This window comes from Sinohyriopsis cumingii, chromosome 2, assembly GCF_028554795.1.
Source record: "Sinohyriopsis cumingii isolate HCF-2022 chromosome 2, ASM2855479v2, whole genome shotgun sequence".
Lineage (NCBI taxonomy): Eukaryota > Metazoa > Mollusca > Bivalvia > Unionida > Unionidae > Sinohyriopsis > Sinohyriopsis cumingii.
In genome coordinates, this window is record NC_142962.1 from 143,062,380 (window position 1) to 143,086,475 (window position 24,096).

General features: G+C 35.2%; 2 protein-coding genes across 4 annotated transcripts in view; one reads left to right on the top strand and one right to left on the bottom strand.

Annotated features, from left to right (window-relative positions):
* The window catches only part of LOC149805985 (uncharacterized), a 31,989-nt gene extending 17,015 nt beyond the window's left edge, over window positions 1-14,974 (bottom strand). The window contains exons 1-3 of the mRNA XM_089937196.1: window positions 14,858-14,974; window positions 10,192-10,233; window positions 4,079-4,205 (exon numbers count right to left, since the gene is read on the bottom strand). Of these exons, the coding sequence (XP_089793322.1) occupies window positions 4,079-4,167 (89 nt within the window). The 5' untranslated portion in view covers window positions 4,168-4,205; window positions 10,192-10,233; window positions 14,858-14,974. The remainder of the gene's footprint in view (window positions 1-4,078; window positions 4,206-10,191; window positions 10,234-14,857) is intronic.
* Window positions 14,975-18,737: 3,763 nt separating this feature from the next.
* Window positions 18,738-24,096, top strand: part of LOC149805986 (uncharacterized) — a 31,758-nt gene continuing 26,399 nt past the window's right edge. The window contains exons 1-4 of one of the 3 annotated variants that reach the window (XM_089950790.1): window positions 19,086-19,110; window positions 20,607-20,709; window positions 22,704-22,873; window positions 23,667-23,771. In XM_089950790.1, the coding sequence (XP_089806916.1) occupies window positions 22,846-22,873; window positions 23,667-23,771 (133 nt within the window). In that variant the 5' untranslated portion in view covers window positions 19,086-19,110; window positions 20,607-20,709; window positions 22,704-22,845. Of the gene's footprint in view, window positions 19,111-20,606; window positions 20,710-22,703; window positions 22,874-23,666; window positions 23,772-24,096 lie in introns of all 3 variants that reach the window. The other 2 variants (XM_089950788.1, XM_089950789.1) reach the window with 2 other exon arrangements.

Here is a 24,096-nt window from a genome sequence, read left to right on the forward strand (position 1 = left end):
GGACATTTATATTTGTGATTATGGAATGATATTAAAATGTTTGGGTTTATTTCAATTTTCAAAGACTTTTAAATACCTCGGGGTAATCTGCTCAATTTTCATAAAACTTTCAAGGCCTTGAAAATGCTATCACATTTTTCCCAAACTGTCCGAGACTTCAAAAAGACCGTATGAACCCTGTTTTAGTAACACTGGCCATATCTGATGACAAATCAGAAATGTTTACATAAATTTGACAGTACCTTAAACTATGATGATTTTTTTCAGCTTTAAGTCAAGTTTGGGGTGTATGCAAGGTCTGGGCTAGATGTCCCGCTTGCCAAAGGAAGTGAAGCATCTCTCATAGCCTATCCTTTCCAGGTGAGCACCATGGGACCACTGTCCGGCTCTGCCAGGCAGGAGGTTACTTGAATTTGGCCTCTCCTACACTATTGTGTCCACAGCAGCACCTTCATGCAGGCCCCCTGTTTTCACAGAGCCTGCTCTGTGGTGCAACTGAGTGCCCGGCGGTATAATTGGGTGGGCAGACTGGGCTTGTTAGCCTTGGCAGGCAGCCAGTCTAAAAGAAGGAAAACTCTGGCTCCAAACCCAGGCAGATGGAGCTCGTTAGCATTGTCAGGCAATTCATATAGGAAAAGGAAACTCTGATGCCAAACCCACCAAGTCAAAGCCATTGGATGATGGCTCCACTGCCCTGTGGATATCTTCGGGAGAAGGAAAGGCTACGGGAGTAAACCCAGACAAAAAATCCAGTGTGAAGCCCCTAAGGTGGCTGGATGTCAACTATGACTTCCTTCCAGTGGCACCTGCAACCGAACTGGTGCCAAATGTCATGCTCAGCATTTCTTTGGACCCCACCAGCAAAGACGACAGGGGGATCCTAACATCTGGGCAACCCAGGATCTCCATACTCCATGCCCAGGCTTGCACCCTGGACAGGCCACTCTAGCCTCACTCACTCATGAGTTAACAACACGGAAGCTGGCAGTCTACGGGTTATAAGTCCCACCAGATTGGCACAGGGAAGGGGCACCACAGATCAGCTTTGATGGTGGGAGGGATCATCATGTCCCACTGGCCGACTACCGTACACCTCAAGCTGGGCAGCCACCGGTCAGTAAGGTGTTGGCCCACCAACGTCTGGAAACTCCAGTGGGTGCTTGGAGCTCAGTGTGTTGCTCAGCATGACAAGCAGACAGAAATTCCACACCAGATAAAAGAAACAAGAAACCAACAAAGACTCCAGCTCTTTGATTCGCAAGCTGGAACGTATGTACCATGTGCACAGGCATCTCAGATGACCTCAGGGAGGTGGATGACACCAGGAAGATGCCCATCATCGACAGAGAGCTCACCAGACTAAATGTCAGCATAGCTGCCCTCCAGGAAACCCGGCTCACTTCCAGTGGCTCCCTCAGAGAGGAAAACTACACCTTTTTCTGGAAGGGTTGAGAATCTGAGGAGCCCTGGCAGCATGGAGTGAGCTTCGCCATAAAAAACAGTGAGCATGTCTTGTCCACCCGCCTTGCCACTGCTTCAGGTCCTGTCAACATCCACAGTGTCTATGCCCCCCGCCCTCATGTGCTCAGAAGACACAAAGGATCAGTTATATGGGCATCTGGACAAACAAATCAAAGATAAGCCACTATTATTCCTCCTTGGCGACTTTAATGCCAGAGTAGGTGTGGACCATGAGTCATGGCCTACCTGCCTTGGGCATCGTGGCACTGGAAAGACCAACAAAATCTGTCAGAGACTGCTGGAGCTGTGCATCTACCATGACCTGTATGTTACAATCACCTTATTCAAGTGAAAGCTACAACACAAAGTGTCATGGAAACACCCCAGGTCTCATCGCTGGCACCAGCTTGACTTGGTCATCACCAGGCACTCTGCCCTGAACAGCATCCTCTCCACTAGAAGCTACCACAGTGCAGACTGCAACTCTGACCACGCCCTCATGATCAGCAGGGTACACCTACAGCCACACACACTACACCCCTCAAAACCAAAAGGTCACCCTTGCATCAACACTGTGCAGATGTTGGTCCCTCCAAGGTGGAGGAGTATGTGTCTGTCCTGAACCAGACTCTCCAGGACCTGCCAGAGCATGCATATTTGCCAGACCATGTGTTGCCAATCTACGTGTGCTGGCATGCATATTTACCAGACCATGTGTTGTCAACCAACGTGTGCTGGCATGCATATTTACCAGACCATGTGTTGTCAGTCTTTGCTGCAATAAAAAATATCATCATGTCCTATGTATCTTGATACTAAGAAATCCAAGAATAATAAATATCTTTATCAATGAATTTTGGTGACAACTGTAATCGCAAGTCACTGTGCATGTAATGTTGAATAGGCAAGTACATTATTCAATATGCAATAACACTAACATGTCCAATTGCAGGTTTCATGGAACTATTTAAATTTACTCATAAGTATAAGATATTCCAACAAAAAAAAAAGAAAATATTTTAGAAATATTTCATGTACCTCAGTTTGCAGATTTTCCCTAAAATAGTAAAGAGAAAAACTAATAGTGTATAGTACTTTACTTACAGCCTTTTAAAATGGTCCACCATAAAAAAATCCATGCAATCATCTTAACTTGAAGAAAAAAATACATCCAACAGTTTAACAGCCTATCAGGTACTAGTTCAGTAATAAAGTAATGCATGTACAGTATAAATATCTAACAATGATAGTGAAGAAATCAATAAAGGACTTAGTATCATTCTAGGCTTTGTGCCATGCTTAAAAACTTGATTTTATTTTCTGTTAGTCATGTTTAGACAGAAAACAGGAAATCACATAGTATTAGTTGTATCATACAAGATGAACATGTACATGGCTAGACTTATACTCCATGTATTTTGTCAAATGTTCACCCTTAAAGGTAATCCATTCCAATAAATGACATTTCAAAATATAGTGGTTTCCTTAGCCCAAGAAATTAAATTATGCTCAATGATGACAACTTGAAGGCAATAGATAAATAAATGAATAAAGTCACAGCTTAAAATTATCCCACACTTACTCAATATGAATAGAATTTTCATGTTTCAAACAGATTACTGGACCATTCTGTCATGCCCCCAATCACTACATTTTCTTTTACCTTTTTCTTTAAAAATCTTAAGAATTATTTGAATGTTGCAAAGCCTTGAAGCATTCTAAAAAGCAAGTACTTGTTTAAATAAAAGTGAAAGGCCTCAGGTCATGATGCTTTTGGTCTAATATGGTTAAACTGTATTCAGCAGATTTGAAAACAGTAATATATTTTATATATAATTATGGCTGCCATATCTGACATAAGATCAGCATCATTTGTGGGAATTTTAAAGGAAAATCAAATTCTGCTCAAAAGATTTTAAAAAGTTGTTAAACTAATTTGATCTATTTTTATTAACAATGACTTGATATTATAAAAATATAAAAGAGACTCACATCAGGTGCTGCCTGTGAAATTTGGTCAAATTCTTTTGAGTTGGTTTTGAGAAGACAAAAACATTAATAGATGATACATGATGAGTGACAGAAAATGTACAAAGAGTGAGTGAGTGAGTGAGATTTAGATTTTTAACGTAGCTTTAAAAATTGACCAGTCATATCGCTATCATGTCTGCAGTGTGGCACTTAAAAGTGATGCCTAGCACTGGGGCATCATGCCACAGACATGTAGCATGATGTCCCACCCAGTCACATTATCGTGACACCAGGCTGACCAGTACTAACACTAACTTCTTAATGCTGAGCCCTAGCAAGGCAGCTGTTAGTAACATTTTTAAAAGTCTTTGGTATAACTCGGCTGGGGTTCAAACCCATGACCTAATGCATCCGGGGCAAATGCTCTAACCACTATGCCACTGGAGCGGTGAATGTACAAATGACCTTGCAATAACCACACCTGACCATATGGTCATATGAGCCAATCAAAAGGTACTATAAAGTTTATGAATAGTAACATACTAATATACCTGCCATCCTTGTAAAATGATTTAAGTTTTTCAAATAATGTTCATGGAATTGCTTAGAAGAACTGGGCTACTAACAAACTGGAAATATCACTTACCATTCCTCATGATCTGTTTTCTTGCATGACTCATCCATAACAGCATCACCATCACAGAGATTCTGCATTGTTTTATTATGACTCAGCATTGCAGTCAGTGCATCATCTTTAGCATCCTAGACAAACACTAAAATATAAATCAAATTCTGACCAGTACAGATGGTTTGGAATTTAATTCAATAGATGAACATAACCTGAGAGATATTTATCATCATAATTGAATATCATAAGCATCTAAACACCTATAATGCCAAGTGTTTTCTTCTCTTTATTTTTCAACAGAGAGCTGATTAAAAGATTCATGAAATATTTAAGAAAAATGTTTATGTAATTACCTCTGATGAGCATTTTCTACTGAAATGATTATATGATTCATCTGAAATGCTAGATGGACACTGTCAAACTATATCAAAAGAGTAGTCACTAATCATTTCTCTTAGGATCAGAATTTGAATTATCATCTTTTACTTTTCTTGGCTGGTCTTTCAAGGTCAAATGGCCAAAGCAGCTAATTAAAGAAAGTGATTTATTATTAGAAAAACAAACCATTCTTAGTAACAGAAAACAAGCACCTTGCCATGGGCTTTGATGGATGACAATCCTGGCAAGTAAAATATTAATCATAATTCCCATACTTATAACCAAAAACTGGAAGGATTTTGTGATCCTGTCCATTAGTGCAAATTTTTGTAAAGTCACACAACTTATATACTGTTCAAGACAGAGAACACCGCCTGTACGTAACTATTTTATTAACTCCAGAGTTGATTGTCTTCCATGTTTGAAAACTGGTACGTCTGATAATTGACTGCAGGCGTCAAAAAAAAAAAAGATGGGGTTTTTGAATTGTCATATGACAGGGGCATACAGATGTGAATTACGAGTCCTAACCTGGAAATTAGTATCATCCCCACTAGATTAAATTTATACTTAAAGGAAATGTAAAACAAAATCAGATATACAACTGACACTGGTCCCCATGTCATATTCTTATCCTGCAATGAACCCTAAGACCAAATATTTTGGGAGTGGAGAAAACAGGGACGTATGGAGATCTGTGTTGTACAAGCAGTCTCTAGAGATATCAATAAATTAAGCATATAAAGAAAATAACCTTCTTGGATAACTTTTTTAGTCTATCTTTGTTAATTATAAATTTGAAAAACACAAACACAAAGTTTTCAGTGCTTTCTTGCACTTAATAACTATAATTTTTAAATTTTTAGAACATGCTAACTGCATTTCTTTATTCTGACCTCCACCTAAAGTTTGAACCTTCTGCGTAAGAACTGCCACAAGGGCAATGTCACTTAGGTCTGTGCATATACCTAGCCATACCCAAAAGCATGTACATGGTTATTTCGTGTGGATTTCAGTAGCTTCCAAGCTATGACCCAGGCGATTAGTTTCTAGGAGAGTTAAGGACAAACCCTGGCCCAGGGTCATTGTCAGATGCAAGTTGAAATATTGTTATTACATGGAGATCTCAATAATTTCCAAGTTATGTCCCTGTGGCTAAGTCCAGAAGGGTCAGGATGGACCCTGGAGTTAATACCAGTTGCATGTACAAATCTGTATTTTAATGCCCAGTAAGAGCAAATATTGTTATAGGATAGGGGTCTCAAAACTTTCTTTGTTATTACTCTTAGGCTAAGTCCATTTTGGACTAGGGGAATACAAAAAGGTATAACTATGGTTCCAGTCTAAAATGTTGATGCTTGGATTATTGATTATATAACCCAACTATTTAACATATGAGGCAAAAAAAGCAAGTGATATGAAATTTAACAAGAATTACCCTTAGATTCCCGGGTTTATTCTATGATGTATGATTGTAGGAGTCATGCTAATTTTAAAGAGTCCCTCAATGGGACTGACATACTACTTCCTGAAAAGAATTTCCAAGAATTCAAGATAAGATCATTTCTTCCACTGCTGAGTGTTGAAACAATCTCTGACAATCCTGAGCAATAACAAGATTTTCAAATTAACTGGAGTGGTTGATATAATGAATGTCAGATTGGCACAATTTTCATTTAAGATCATGCAGATATCATTGGAAGTCTTTTGTTGAAAACTCCATGTCAACAACAATCCATTCTGCATGAATAATGACAACACTATTTTCAAGACAGCTATTGTGACAGCCATAATGGAAGTACATCTGGCACCATTTTCAATTTGGACCAAATAGATATCATAAGTCTAAACCCCATGTCAAAATTACTTCCATTCAAAAGGTGTAGCGATAACCAAGATGGTGGCCATACTTGATGTCAGGTCAGCACTACTATAATTTATGACAAACCAGACATTATAAAAGGTCCTCTGGTGACAAATCTATGTTCATATGACTTTCTATTTTGGATGAGTACCAATAACAAAATAACATGGCCACCATGTTGGTGATAGTGAATATCAGATTTGCACCATTTCCATTTAAGACCAACTAGACATCATAAGAAGTCTTCGGGTGAAAACACAAGGTCAATATTACCAGACATCTATGAGAAGAAACAATAATAAGATACCCATACTGGATGTCTGAGCATCACCACTTTTATTTAGGACCAAATATACATATAAAAAAAGGCCTGTTTAGCAAACTCCCCATGTTGACATGATCATTGTTTTAGGCAGAATAGCAATAACAAGACTCTCAAGAAGGCCATTTTCATATAGAATGAACAAAACATCGTAAGTCTTCAAGTGAAAACCCCAATGTCAATATGATTTTTTAATCAGAAGCATTAGCAATAATTATAGGTTACTGCATTTGTATGGGAAAATATGAACAAGTTTTTCTAATGGGAATACTGCACGACTATGGGAGTGCAGTATATCCATCCGACAAAACAAGTTCATATTTTCTCATACAAATGCAGTAACCATTTTATTATATGCTAATTTTTTTAATTCTACCTAATGCTTAATTATATTAACAAAATATACTACACGAAACAAAGTAACTGAATGTATGCCACATTCCAAACTAAATACACAAGCGCATATTCATCATTACACAACAACAACATTATTACTGCACACATAACTCCGCCCAGATAAATCTGAACTTAGTCATGCGCTCTACATAACTTTTGAAAGAAATGGCGTGTCTAGTTAAAATTGAAATTTGGAGTCATATTGTGAATAAATGCGCATTGCAACAACTTTTCCATTTGATCTGGAATGAATAGATTTTGGTACTTTTTTTAATTCTACAAAATTTCGTGATTATGGACTGGATTTACAGGTGACAATTCCACATGAAATACACGGGATTGAGGAAGCGAGGGAGAAGCGTGCTGACATCTGCAAATGTGTTTCTGTTTCTGTCACTGAATATTTGAAATCATAATGTGGGAAAAATATTAATTATTTCAATTACAATTATCAAAAAGACACCATGGAATTTAATGCTTATTTCATTTTGAGTACACTAAGGAGGATGTAATTGCACTTATCATCGAAATTACAGTATAATTTTGAAATGTGTAATCAAGATTGAGAACCTATGACATGGCTCATGTATTTCAGATTTGCAGAACTAAGAAAGTACATTTTGAGGAAATTCAGGATGTAAAACTGTAAGTATATTTTTTTGCCATTCTTATCACCAGCTAAAGAAGACAGTATATGACTTGTCACTTGTATGTTATTTGTAAGGACCCTTTCTTGCATCTGTTTGTATACTGTAGCTAGCCTAAATCCAAAACATTGTATCAACAAATTGAACACGGAATGTGCCAAAGCAGATGGTATGTGGCAGTCCACGAAACATGTTTTAGTTCATTCAGAAACAAATTTAAACAACCACAATGTAAAGCGCCTCTTACACGAGTGTACATGATTTGTTTACAAATCAAAAGTGCTGGCATCTGTGTCCATTGTTTGTTTACAATAGAAAGTAGTTCTTTTATGCATGTGAATGCTATATGTGTATTGGCGAAAGAGTTCAGTATCGGGTAATACTGAACGATTCTGACAATGTAAAGTTAACGGAGGAAAATATGAGCATATAATAACAAGATTTTTCAAGAGGGGGTCATACTATACCTCAGATCAGAACCATTTTTATTTAGGACCAACCAGACATCATTAGAAGTCTTTAATTAAAAAACCCAAGCTGATGACCATCCAATCAGGATGAGGAGTAATAGCAAATTTTTCAAGATGGCTACCATGGCAGCCATACTGGATATCAGATTGATACCATTTTTGTTTAGACTCATCAAGACTTCATGAAGTCTTTTTAAACCCCATGTCTATATGACTTTCCATTCTGGAGGCATAGTAATAAGATTATCAAGATGGCTACCTAAGGATGCCATATTGGATGTTAGATCCATAGAATCCAAAGAAGTCTTTTAGTGAAACCCCATGTCTATATGAGCATCCATTCAAGAGAAATAGTGATAACAAGATGTTTCAGATGACCACTTTAGTTGCCATATTAGATACCAAATTGGGACAATTTTTAATTAGGACAAATTAGACATCATAACAAGTCTTCTACTAACAACCCCATGTCAATGTGACTTTTCGTTCAGGGGAGTAGCAACAAAATTGTCAAGATGGCTGCATGGCAGCCATCTTGAAAATCTCATTGCTACTTCCCCCAACAGAAGGACTTACAAAAATAACAAGATTTCCGAGCTAGCTTCTGCTGTGGCCATAGTGTTCAAGTGGCACCATTAACACTTAGGACAAACTAGTCCAGCTAGTCCATGTGTGTGTGTGTGTGTGTGTGTGTGTGTGTGTGTGTGTGTGTGTGTGTGTGTGTGTGTGTGTGTAAAGTTCCATGACAATCCTCCAAGTAGTTTAGCATGAGTAACAATAAACCTGTCCTGACAGATGATGCAAGAAATACCACCCCACAAGCTCTTCTAGTCTATACCTAGTCAGCTAAAACTATCAACTAAATATCAATTTTCCAAGACTTACCTTTATTTCTTTAATAAATTCCTCCTATATTCAAATAATTTTCTCCCTTTTTTCCAATGAAGGGGATATTCCCTCACCTTCCTCAATATTCACTTTAAAACATATCCTGATCTCTCTTTTCCTACCCCTACAAATGCTTATGCTTGTAAAAATGTTAAGAGTAGGCTGCTGATTAAATGGCTTGTACATTTCAGGTGGAAATGGTATTGCATGAAGTATCATTCATAAACCAAAATATATATAGACAGCTTGGCTGCTCGTCCTGGTTCCAAGACTAGTGACACCTTTCAAGTCATTAATACAAGAAACACTCAAGTCTATCGTAATTTACTTGTGCATGTACATAAGCTTGTCTTGTCATTAACTGGCAAAATTAAATATTACTCGAAGATATGAACTAACAAAATACTAACATAAACACAAAACCTCTCACCAACAGGAGCATATATGCAGTAGCCAACAATATACTAACTGGAATTTAAAAAAATATGAAAGTCTCTCAGGCTTGAAAAATAAGTCAAGGTAACCTACTTTGGACATGGTACTCACCACAAGATGGAGCTACATAACAAATTTCATGTGTATGTGAAATAGGGTCCAATAAATTGTGGGTGAGATGATGTTGCTGTTGTCATCAATTGACTTTTAATAGCACATTTAATGCACTATTGGCTCCATCATCTTGAGGAAATGGGTGTTAAATTCCTTTCCCAAAGACAAAGAGGCTGCCAAATCTGACTGCACTGGGAGTTGAGCTGGGTACCACTAAAACTTCTGTACTGCAGTAGACCATGGTATTACTGAACAAGATATATTGTAATTATATTGAGGACCAACAATTTATTGTTCTGGGGCAGAGACCTGACACTTTTTTGTTTAATTTCCATCTGTCAATAGCTGGAAAATATTTTGATCCAATTTATAGCAAATTAGCACCATATTATATCCATGATATTATCTGAAAAAATATTACTCTGAGATAAAAGAAAAGAAAATACTCAGCTCAAAGAAAATCACAGCCCCCCCCCCTTAAATGGTCAGTACCATATTATAGATGAAATCTGCATTGTGTATGTTAATTGTTGTATAAGTACCACTCTGCAATTTTTCTAACATATAAAGTCAATGGCAAATCAACAAAAAATAATATCCATAAATCCATTACTTACAGATCCTTTCAAAACTTTGATCCTGTTAAATTCCTAGAAGATCTGAAACAGATTAAATGGAATACAGTCCAAATCTTTGAAGATATTGATGATGTTTGAGATACTTGGACAGATCTGTTCATCAGTATAGTGAACAAGCACGTCCATTTAAAAGCATGCAGGATAAAGAAAGACCACCAGCCAGGCTGGATCTCCCCAGAAATTTTAGAAGCAATAAAGCAAAGAGACCAACTAAAATCAGTAGGAAATCAAACTGAATATAGAGTTTGGAGGAATAAAGTTAATAAAATGATACATCAAGCCAAACAAGTGCACTATAAAAAAGTGCTTGATGAAAACCAAAATAATCCCAAAGCTATCTGGAAAGTGTTTACAGGGTTTGGTGCAGGCAAATGTAAGAGTAAAGCTGAAATTTTATCCCTCAATCATGAGGGCATTTAATCCAGTTGACATCTCAAATATTTTTAACAACTTTTTTGTTCAAATTGCTGAAAAACTTAAAGAACCCAGAACTTCATCTGATCATCTGGAACTCAAACATTTTTGTGCTAAAAAACTACCAAACAATATAAAGTTTGAAATTCCTGAAATGAGTCCCGAATTTGTGTTGAAATATATTAAAAAAATGGATGACTGTAAAGCTACAGGACTTGATATGATTGAACCAAGGCTACTAAAGGTAGATGCACCTGCAATTGTAGAGAGTATAACTTTCATTTGCAATGAAAGTATTAGGTCTAATTTCCACAAACATGGAAAACTGCCAAGGTTATACCATTGCATAAAGCAGGAACAAAAGATGAAGTAAATAACTACAGACCCATCTCTATCCTTCCTTGTCTCTCCAAATTACTAGAAAAACATGTACATGATTCTTTTCTCAACTATTTAAACACTTATGATCTTATTCATGATAATCAGTCTGGCTTTCGCCAGAATGACTCCTGTGAAACTGCACTTGTATCTTTGATTGATAAATGGCTGAAAGCATTAGATCATGAAGAAATGGTAGGCACTATTATGGTTGATTTTCGTAAAGCTTTTGATCTTGTAGACCATGAAATTTTGCTTAAAAACTAAAAATCTATCAATGCAGTGAAAACTCCCTAAACTGGTTTACTTCTTACTTAACCGACAGAGTGCAAAAAGTATCTTTAAATGGTCAACTTTCTGAAAGTAAAAATATTAATTGTGGAGTACCACAAGGCTCTATCCTTGGGTCTCTTATTCATACTATTTATCAATGATTTACCTCTTAAGAGTGGAACTTCAATTTCTTCCACTGACCTTTATGCAGATGATACTACACTGTCTGAGATTGGTAAAACCAAAACAGCACTTGAAAATAACTTACAAGATGCTCTCAACAGACTTCAAGTATGGTGCAAGGAAAACAGCATGATCATAAATACAGAAAAAACGAAAGCCCTACTAGTTACAACACAACAAAAATGAGCAAGGCTAGATAGCGACAACTCCAGGTTCTATTTGACAATGTGAGCCTCAATATGACCTCTCAAGACAGAATTCTTGGTGTATTTGTGGATAACAATCTTACTTGGTCTATTCACATTAAACATAATTCAAAAAAGGTTAACTCTTATCTTTGGCTACTGAGGAAAATCAAAACATACATTCCTCTTCAGTATAGGGTCATCTTTTATAAAAGTTATATTCAGCCATATCTGGACTACTGTAATGTAATTTGGGGTAATACTTCTAATTCAAACATAACAACACTTTTAAGACTCCAAAAGAGGGCTTGCCATTTAATTCTAGATCAAAGTAAAGACAATTTTCAGGATGCAATGAATGATATAAAGATTTTAACAATACATGAAAGAATATTTCTTAGAAAGGCCAAATTGATGTATAAAGTATCCAGAAAAGACATTCCTGTCTATCTAAGCAATATCTTTCACCAAAGAGATGCTGATGGCAATCCAAATTTAAGGTCCATAAGAAGAAAAAATTACATTATACCAAGGCCAAAGAAGAAATTGTTTAAAAAAAGTTTTCAATACACTGGTCCACTGATATGGAACAACATTCCCAGTGACATAAGGCAGGCTCCTAGCATTTCATCTTTTCACAATCAATGTCTTAAATGGATGAAATCTTTAGAAAATTGAACAGTTCTAGTACAAAATATACCGCCTGCTTTTCTGTAATTTTACATCATTTTCATAGCTGAATATTTCAATGCAGGATTATATTTTATGTTTTATATATGTTTATGTTTTCACTGATGCCTGTGAATGTGTTCCAGGCTTGATACTTTAAATTTTAAAATTACTTAATTATTTAGTGTCAAGCCAGACTCTTCACATCATGTTGTATATACTGTATATATTGTCCATAACAGATAGAAGGCCTCAAGGTCGATTAGTTCTGTAACTAATTGAGTTACCTTCTCTAAATAAAGTCTTTATTATTATTATTATTATTATTATTATAAGTTATAATCTAAAAATTATAACTAAAGTGGGACTATTAAGCTTACACTATAGCTAATACCAATAAAACCATCGTGCTTACATCAAAGAATCCACTCAATTATATAAAAAATCATGTCACTGTGAACCAGTTGTCACACTGGTGTGACTTTTATATTATCAGCTATTGTTTGTTACACCATTAATAACTTAGTCCCTATTTCAGCTGCTATTAGTAAAATTGTTGTGTATACATATCAATGTATATAATCCTAGTATATAAAGACTGTCATTGTGACCTAATTTTAATGCTTGAGTGACATGTTTTCATCTATTTATTTGATAAATCCTCAATATCTTGAACAATGTTTCACATACACCCTGAAAACTTGGAATTTGAATCCATCTCAAGGAGGGTAACTCCACCAAACCAAAATTTGTTCACTCTGACCTCATTTTTACACTTCATTGACTTTTGTATTTTCAGCTTTTCATTCATTACATCCAGAATATATTGGACCCTATTTCAAGTACACTTTGGTAAATTGGTATTTGGATGCATCTCAAGGAGAGTAACTCATCCATACCAAAGAGAGTTAGGTCGTATTTGACCCAATCACACCGGAGTGAGTTTTTAATTGTAGATATCTTTTTGTAATTCCATTAATAATTTTAGACTGTATTTCACCTCCTTTCATGAAAACTGGTTTGGGGATGCCTATCAAGGTGGATAATCCTTCCATATCAAAACTATGTCATTGTGAGGTAATTTTCATGCTTGAGTAACTTATAAACTCTTAAAATCTTGAACAACACTATTCACTTACACCAAAATCCTTGATATCTGAATGCATCTCAAAGAGGGATACTCAGTTGTACATGTACCAAAATTAGATCCTCCCAGGTGTGTGGTATTATCCTTTTACTATAATATTTGTTTCTGATGGTGCATACCATGGTACATTTTCACTACCAGTGCATTGTAGTTTGCCTCTGTAAAGAATGTATGGAAATTCCCAAGGAATCATGTTACAACATGTTTTCATTATTCATGACAAAATATTTCAAAAAAGTATCTTTCATTTACAAAACTGTTGTATCTATCAAAATTAATAGTGAATATTACAAATATAAACACATTTGTGAACCTTTCATCATATGTTTGACACATGTCACATATGCCAATGCTGTGTCCAAATGGAATGTTTTAAAATACATCAGGACCAAATCCAAGTTTTGGAAAAAATTTCGATTAAGAACAAGGATTAAAAAAAAACACGTTTTAATTTAATTTTAGTTATTTACTAGCATACGTCAATGTATTCTTTTTAACACTGCACAACATCCAACAATTTTCAGAAGCAAACTTGTTTGTAATTTCTCCTCTTAATATTTTCACATTTGTTGAGAAAGTGTGTGTTATGTTTACAGGCCCTCTAAATATCTTGCCCAGGTGTTGGCATCCCAAAGATTTGATACTGGAGCTAGAAAATTGTAGGCTTCAGTATCAACACTTCCTATTTTTATCGTTCTAGGGAGAACAGTACACATTGCCAAAAGCTTATGTGATCATGAGCCAAATGCAAACTTGAAATGTTTCATCATTCTAGGGATAACAGTACACATTGCCAAATGCTCATATGATCATGGGCCAAATGCAAATTTGCAATGTTTCTTCATTCTTGGGAGAACAGTACACATTGCCAAAAGCTCAAGTGATCATGGGCCAAATGCAAATTTGCAATGTTTCATCATTCAAGGGATAACAGTACACATTGCCAAAAGCTCAAGTGATCATGATCCAAATGCAAATTTGCAATGTTTCATCATTCTAGGGATAACAGTACACATTGCCAAAAGCTCAAGTGATCATGATCCAAATGCAAAAACCAAAATTAATAAAAGATAAAATATATATAATTATGAGCTTCTTTTGCTTTAAATATAAAATTTGAAATGTAGGTCACAGTGACTCCTTTGTGTATGGATGTGATACTCAGAGAGACCTATACAATCATTGAGTATAACAAATCAAGCATGAACAGTAAAATATAAAATTTACACACTTCAATAAAGAATTAAATATGAACCTCAGTGATCTACTTTTATGATGAGGGTGAAACATCAAAATTAAGTGTGAAATGATTAATCAACATATCGACACATTTTCTAAATGGATACCCATATTAATACAAGAGTTGAAGAATCTATATAAAAAAAACAATACTTACCCTACACAAGTTACTTTAATCTTCAGCAGTTGTGAATAATTATTAGTCATTTGTCTTTTCATTCTTTAAATTAAAAATTCATCCGAGTCAGCCATAGCAGGAACATGCGCTCATTTCTGTCAGTAAGAAAGAAAAACTATCGACAACACCTACTCATCTTCTACCAATTAACAAACATAATGTGGCTTGAAAAATGTCCCCCCAAATCCCAACCCCACTAATTCCATGCTGATTATAGTATCCATCAACATGCTGAGCCACTAGTAAGATATAGTAGTCTCAAGAAGACAGCTCAGATTTGTACCCAATGTATGATTTTTTGTACTTTTCTGATCATTTAATAACCACAATACACTACCTGCATCAAATATGAGATATACTTCCAGTGTGTAATGCACATAAATATGTCACATATATTTCGGATTGGTGGTTATTGTTTAAGAACAGAATAAAACAATAACCATCAATAAGAACAATGGCATATTCACTGCATGACCAGAGGTCTCGCTAGGATTTTAAAACTAGGAGTCCAGAACTCCCATTTCTGGAAAATTAGGAATCCTACCAGCAAAAGTTGCAGTTCCCTCCCAGAAGCACATTGGGCATATCTTAAGTTGCTAAATATCCATATGAAAAGAACCAGTGGTTGCCATTGAGTTTAATTTTCCAAGTTATTTGCACCACTGATGTAAATCTCTTGCCTAACCATAAGAGTGAGACTGAATTTTTCAATCCAAGGAACAGTTTTATTTCAAACACTAAGCTAGGCATCATGCACTTTCTTGCACTTGGTTCCTGTTCCATTCAAACTACCAGTTCTTGCAACATTAGTGCTCATCTGAATCCCATTAAAATCTTCATCAATTTCCCTTCTATCCCCAAAATACTATCCAAATTTGCAAACGGCATTTTATCTATGTCTCAATGTGTCTTGATTTTGAGGTCACATGCACTAATGATCTGGCTACTTATCGCATCATGTTCTTTTGATGTACTCTTATAATGACAACATGTACATCTAGGGGTTTTTCAGCTTCTTAATTCTGTCATAATTGTAAATATCAGTACAGCTTATATGATCAATTGAGCAACATATTTTCCCACATCACAGGTGGTTGAAGCAGGGCTGGCAATCCCTTGAATTTGAATTTGCCACCCAGCTATTGTGTACATAAACAGGACTCCTGCATAAGTGATTTTCTGCATCCCGGATAAAAATACTGTTTCCAAATATGTGTGATTAAGCGTTTCCGAGACCTCTGATGACACAATGAAAGTACTGACATCTTAACTAGCTCAATTTATATAAAAAGTAACAGAATGTCGCCTTTTACATGGATATATGTATTCAGCAACTGACTATGTGGACAGGATAAACACATTTTTTTAACAATGCAGCAAGGGAACAGATTTGAAACTGCATGACTTATAAACACCTTGATAATTTGTAGAAGGGCAGTGGACATTGTCAACAATTCTTCACTGGCAGAACAAGTGTCAGCAGCAGTTTTGCGTCTGCAGGACGTACATTGTATAGGATTTGGTTGTTTGGGCATCTAGATAACATTTAGTTTGTACAATGAAATTACACTTTTTTTTTTTTGTAGGATAACACCAAACTGACTTAAGTAATTTAAGTGAAGAAAATTAAATTGTGTTAGAAACATTCATGCAGTGTAAAACAATGGGCATGGTGTGCCCTGCATTTGATGAAATGGGGCAGCCTGAAATGGTCTAAATGGGTGAATAAAAGTTGCTGTTGTTGTAGGGTTTAACACCATTTTTCTGCACATGATAGGCTATACATAGCGGCCAGTATTAATGATGGAGAAGGAAGTTTGGAAAACCTCGGAAAGAACCACCAACCCACTAGAAGATACTGGAAGCTTTTTCACACATCCACACTGGCCGAGCCCAAGACTCGAACCCACACAGAAAGAGGTGAGATGGCAGTGATCCATAATGGTGAGTGCTTTAGACCACTTGGGGCCCTGTGAATAAAAGTCACCGACACCTAACAGATAGTCTCTTTGGAAGGAGTATTCTTTTTTACCTTGTCAAGGATGAGAATGGCATATGAACAGATTGTAAGTTTATGTCTGACTGTAATCTGCTTACTAGAAATATAACCAATATGTCCACACATATAAAACAGCATCACCCCACCACTAACAGCCCTTCTAAAGAAGAAAAGACCATCAAATGTGATATGTGCATTGACAGTGTATCATATCATATATGCAGCAGAGGTATATTGTTTCACCTCTAATTAAAATGCATCATCTCACCAAGTTTCATGATTCAAGGTATAATTTTATTCCACAGGAGGTAAAGAAGCTATTCAATAACAAGCTAAATGCAAAAATAATCTTAATCTAAGCCAGTGCAATGTGAAATGTAGGTCACCATGACCATCTTTTGCTGTAAGGGTGATCATTAAGAGATGCATATAATCAAGTGGTTTGACGATTCTAGCATGATCATAACCCAAGAATAAACCTCAAACACAAAACTGAACCAAAGTTAGTGAATATAAAATACTGGTCACAGTGACCTACTTTGTGATGAGGTGTTTGCACACATCAAATCACATCCTCTTGCAAAGTTTCATGGTGCAAGGTATAACTATTTACATAGTTTGCAAAATACCTTTGCAAAAAACAACTAATGTTCATGCATGAATAAATTTCACTCCCTCAACCCCCATCGAGGGGATAGATGCTATGAAACCCATTTCAAACTGTAACCATGGATAAAGAATTAAAGAATGAATGAGATAAAGTGATGTTGTCCATATGTATATGCTCTTATCACTGCAGATACTGCTGCTGGTGGTAGTACAATAGCTCTCATCTACCTTGTGGAGGTGAAATAAAAATGATCTAGGTTATCAATAAAAACTATAAAGCTATATAGGAAAGAAAGAATTTTAAAATTTGTCAAGCTTCAATGTAGAAGATACTGTTATTTTATCACTGAATGCTCTCAAATACTCAGAAAGATCAAATTTATTTGAATAGTTTTCAATCTGCATCTCACCTTTTCTAACAAGAATAATTGTTCCAACTTCACCAGGTTAACCACAAATGAACTGCTGGCATTTTTCTTAATTTCCTCATGTCTATTGACAACAAAAAACCACATCTAATATTTTTTTTAAATCACAGGAGGGGTGGGGGTCTGCAGGTGATACGAAACAATGTTCTTTAATATCTTTACATTTGATTTACTCATTTTATTAGTCCTACATGTAAGACCTCAACGCTGATATTTATGTTGTGGGCATAAAGCACTAAAACAAAAACAACATCTGCTAAGTCTTACATTGTAGGACTACTCATTTTATCAGTTTATAGGCATTTTACCTTTCCATTTTCATCTAATATCATATGTACAAGTTTATATATTTAATTTCTTAAGATCAGACATTATACTTCTATAGAATAGAATCTGTATGTTAGCGACTGTGACTAATTAACTGGAAATTTCACCTCTTTTATAATTATAATACCGAAAAGGACATAAAGCCTGATAAAGAGCCCTTAATTGGACAACACAAGTTTGCTGTGTTCTTCTGTAGCACTACACTATAATTAAGCTGTGTCAAATTATTAATTAAGCTTGTCAAGTTACAAATATAAACCTCAACTGTCAACTGGTAAAAAGAATTAAAAAAAAAAGAAGCTTAAGTGATTTCTGTCATAATATTTGTCTTGTATACAGTACAGCTATAAACAGCTGGCATATACAATTGTAATTTTGTACATACAGTCTGCAGACTTCTCTAGCATGGCATACAGTCATAACGATACATACAATATTATTTTATGAAAAAGTAAGTACCAAATACGAGGAGCCTACGGCTTCGTCATTGACATCTCATCAGGATGTTAAAACTTACTGGCAGCAGTCCCACACCATTTCAGTTCTTCCGCCAGAACTCTATACTTCCATTCCATTCAATCTTAATTAGAATCAAAATAGTTTGGAAACCAGACTGCAAGAGAGTGGTATATTCACCGTATATTGGAGGTATATTATTAAACAAATTCCAATACAAGCACCGGACAAAGCACCGGATTCTCATTGGCTCGTTCGCAGGATGTTAACTGGCAAAGCCGCTCATGTACTTTAAAGAAAGAAATTGTCAAATATTGAATTTTTTCGTTTAACCATATTCAGTTTAAGTGTTGCAGAAGTCAGAAACAATGGAAAATCGGGACGCTAGATTTTGGAGAGCTTTGGAGAAGAAGGTACAGTAGTATTTCTTCTTATCAATAATATTATATAATTGTTAGGATAAAACACTGTTTTAAACAGTTATAATTTTTAGTATAAGATGGTTAAAGAAAACAAGCTACAAGTTTATTTTTTGATCTGTACATAATGCCATATAAACGATTTAAATGACTAAACTGTTTTGTTTTCCTTCTTGCTTAACTTATTTCTTGTGTTTTTATGCTTGTCAAGGAGCATTAAAGGTATCTGACCAGTGTACTGTTATTCCAGTTTTTTTTTCCATATAGCTTGCCGAGGGACAGGGGCTCGAATCGTTGCTTAAAATTGATCTGTCATACATGTACTATAATATAACTACAAGGGAGGACACTTCTCTCCTTTCGCGCGCGACCCATTAATAAATAAACGCAGTTATTTCAAGCCACATTTCTCGTAGCGTAATACATTTGGTACCAATGTTTAGCTCAGGCATTCGACTATGTATCCCTATCAAAAGTTTGACTTAATATCGTACCTTTAATGAATGCCAAATCATTTTCCCGCCTTTGTAGTTATTATATAGTACATGTATGACAGGTCAATTTTAAACAACGATACGAGCCCATGTGGCCCAAGGGAAAAGTCACAAGTTCATAGGAAAATATTAATGATCTCTTCACAGATCCCCACAGAACACTGCTGTGCCTTGTGTAACACAGGTTTAGGCATAAGATGACATTGGTTGAATTTGTTTATATTAAATTGCCGTGTAACTGATGCATCATTTTCTTGGCAAATCCAAGTCTTAAAATCATTGACATAGCTAGGATATTTGTGCACCGATGCAAATCATACTGATGGGCCCCTTCCTTATCTATAGCTTAAAATAATATTTCATGGTCCCCTGGATTTTTCATACTCTTGTTTTATAGTATAGTAAAAGTCACACAGGTCATGTAGACATTCAACACTGATTATTTCAGAAATGGGTGTAATTTTATAGAATTTGATTACATACCTTTAAGTGGCAAGTGTTCACTTCATTTGGATTTTTGTACACCCACGTTTCTTTGGAAGGTTATAATTTAGACACCACTAGAAGTTCATGTAGCAAAATCAATGTTTTATTACATAGACATTTTTGGACGAAATGAAGCTGAAGGTGTGATCCAATATAGTCCTGATTGAATGTTGCATGCTAGTATGTCACAGTGAATGCTGCACATATTCAAATTCTTACTGCTCTATATTGTGATGATTCCACTCAAAGTCCTTTTTTCTTCATCCAATTTTTAGTACATGGCCACAATCGTAAAAAAAAACTCATAGAGATGAATCATTTTCATCAGGAATGTTTCTTGGTGACACTTAAGATGCAGATCATTCTAAAATCAGGATTGAAAAGACTGGTTAAAGAAAGGTAGTGTTAAATTTTTAAAGAACAATTTATATTTAATTTAAAATTATTTTTATTTTATATTTTTAAATAGCAGAAAGATGTATGCTAATAATGTGCCTTTTATTTTTGCAGGCAAAGATTTGGATGGAAAATTCAGATGATGAGCCAAGCTTTGTGATGTTGTATTTGCCAAAGCCAAACAAGACAAGGCCAGTACCACAAATTAAATTTTTTGGTAAGTGGTTATGTTAGGATTGTATTTAATCTCATATATTTAGTGGTCTAATATATGTAGGTCAGTTAAATCATCTTTTAATTTTTAAGAGTGTCATACCTGGCATATTTGTTATTCTTTATTATGAGCTTCCATCTTATTGAAGAGTCATAAAGTTTAGCATCTAAATGCTATAAAATTTCTAAGTAAATTTGAGTATCCCCATCCCACAAAAAAGGCATGCACACAAGTATGTATGTATTAAATTTAATATGTGGTTTAGAGTGAAAATACAAATAAGTTATATTTATTTTAAGTTTTAATGTTTATATTGTAGTTTCTACAGCTTACATATTTTGTACACTATGTTAATAGTAACAGCACTTCTAATTTTCATAGAGGGTAAGCCATTCCATCAAGACTTTTCATCCTTAGAGTGATGATAATACACAGAAAGTGTACATGATATTCATTTTTTGTGTTGAGACATTGTACGAAAACAATCTAAGCATTATATTGTATGAAAAGGAAAAAATTACACATGTTCGAGGAATACTTACTTTTTATATTATTTATGCTTACATAGGAACAATTTTGTTGGAAATAACACAAATTATATTAAACTGATTTTCTTTTTTACTTATCAAAGGTATATCTTGGGCGAAAAATACCATCATATATATCAAACAAATATCCTGTAGCCTAGTGGATAGATGGACTTACAGGAACACATGGCTTAGATCCCTATTTAAAGGGGTTGGAGAGGAAGCAATACGAGTTGCATGATTTCTCAGCCGCAACAATGGCTAATACTTATCAATCTCCTGAGCACAAAACTCCAAATCAAGATTAAAACTTTCAGATTGTATAAATTATTTATAGATGGATGCTTACATTAAAAATATCAGTTACTGCATTGAACTTTTATGTCGGGCTATTGTGGAAATAATCATGAAAAATTAGAAAAGATATGCACATAGCTATGATTTAATTTGTATCTACAATGTAGTATTATGAATGTGTATATATATATATATATATATATATATATACACACCATCATAATGTATATTAGTTTTCTTTGATGTACTCATGTAAATTCGAACCCCATATTTCTTCACAAGTTTGCTATGTTATTGTTGTTATTGGGTAATTAGTATTTTCAAGATCTGTTTTTTCATTGCCCAAAAGGAAGGATAATTGCTTTGGCATATTTATCAATGATATTTGTTTCTTTATTTCTCCCGCATATTTAAAATTTTCGGCCCCTCAAGAGTATGTAAACTTTCCATTACTTGAAATAAAACTATGGTAAACATTTATGTAAGCAAACAAACTACACATACAATTCTACTAAAATACATTTTAAATCTAGTTCAAAGATTCATATTATTAAGTGTGAAGTCCCAATTGTCTGAACGTGATTAAGTTTGGTAGCAATAAATTATCATGTTTCATTCAACTTAAAATTGTAAAGTGACAGCAAATGAAACATTTTACAATTTATTTCCTGTTGAAAGAAGATTTCAAAAGCATCAGAGGTTTTAAATCAATCAACGTTTTATGATTCAAGTAAAGAATGGTATTTTTCAGAGCGTTTATGTTACGTACAGTAAAACCTGTCATGAGCGACCACCTGTCATGTCCGACCGCAATCGTAATGCACGGATCGATTTTACTATATAAACGCTCTGTTATGAACGACCACCTGCTGAACGCGACCAGCGACCGCGATTTCTTGGCAAAATATGCATTTTGACACTGCTATGAACGACCGCATCGCCAAAAAATCAAAACAGATTGACACCACTGACCTTAACTTAATCCTTTGTAAACACTAGAGCTCGGGATAAATGTAGTATGCAAACAAAGTGCACATTAAATAACACTATAGTTGAACAACCATATATCGGGATAAACACCTCTAACCATCATTTAATCCTTTGTAACAAAGACGGCAAAAATAGCAAAGATTGCTCTAATAAAGTATTTAAAAATAATTTGTCTTGCTACAGTACCAGTTTTGTGAAATTTACAACTCCAGCGTACGGTGTCATTTGTAAACTGCAGTAAACCAGACTAAAGTACATGTCACTAACCGCCATTGTAGTGCCGAAGTCATGTGAATAGCCAGTACGAGTAACATCAAAGGGAGTAATGATGGATATACGCAGTCAATTTAGAGGTTTGTATTTTTTCTTTATCTGTATGAAAACTCACAAAACGCCGGTAGTCCTTATGTCCAAGTGAGAAATCGTTTAAAAGGGCTTCAGTGTTGGTTTGAGTACGTCGTTTGCTTTCCAGTTAATCCATAATGCCTGGAGGGTGAATGAGCTCTTTGTCTTTAATACTAGTAAGTGAGAATCATTTCCGGATTTTTTTAAAATTATTTTTTATTTCTTTTGTTAGTGTTTCACCAAGCCACAATCTGTTTACGTGGGTGCAGATGGTCGGAACATTTGTTTATCGAGCTATAACGCTGTTGATTTAAATAAATGTACAGTATTGTTTCCTGATGAGTTAATTATGTATTTTGGTTTCATTCATTGGTACATAATATATATTTATTCCACAATTCCCCAAAACCTGATCAAAACCTATAGTCTTTATAACGTCAACACTAATAACAACGGCAGAATCTCCGCTGAAAAAAAGAAAAATTTTAACACTGGAAGAAAGGATTAATGTCATTGAAAGAAATGAAAAAGGTGAGACCACTCGCAAAATAGCAGTCAGGACTCGTAATGTTTCATTTTGATGGATGGCCTTTTCCTTTGTTTAAATCCATTGTTACAATGCTCTCCAGAAGTGACTAATGTTCGCTCATGCAAGAATGATAACTCTGCAGTTGCTCTTTCAGTGAGGTAAATAATGTTATCAAACTGGGCTATAAATTGCATTCATTTTTTTTTTTTATATTACCACCAGGTTTGAAGGTATTGGTTTATTAAAAACAATATCATATACACTATCTTCAGGTTCATCCAACATGAAGAAATTCGTAGAGGATGTAGTAGTGCGAACTAAGTTCGTTGAGGCTTGTGAAAAGCCCATTGAAGTTGAAGAACCTAAAAAGCTTAAAGGTAATGTGTCTTAAATAAATACCTTTCTAACTCTCGATTCTGTACTAGGCATACAAAATGTTATACTCATTAATGAAAAAGAAATACAATGACCCCCTTCCCCATATATGACTCCCACCATCACCAATGGCCACCTCCTTTACAAGGCCAGTTTTCTCAGCAGTTAAGATTTTTTGTACAAAAATTTCCCTCTGCTGAAGCATGTGGTCATCATTTTAGGCTCAATTTCTCACTCACATGCAGCCAATTTTTATTTCAATGTGTCCAGAACCAATCTTAATTTGTTAATTAAGGTAATTAATCCTATTAGTTACTGATGTCTGTT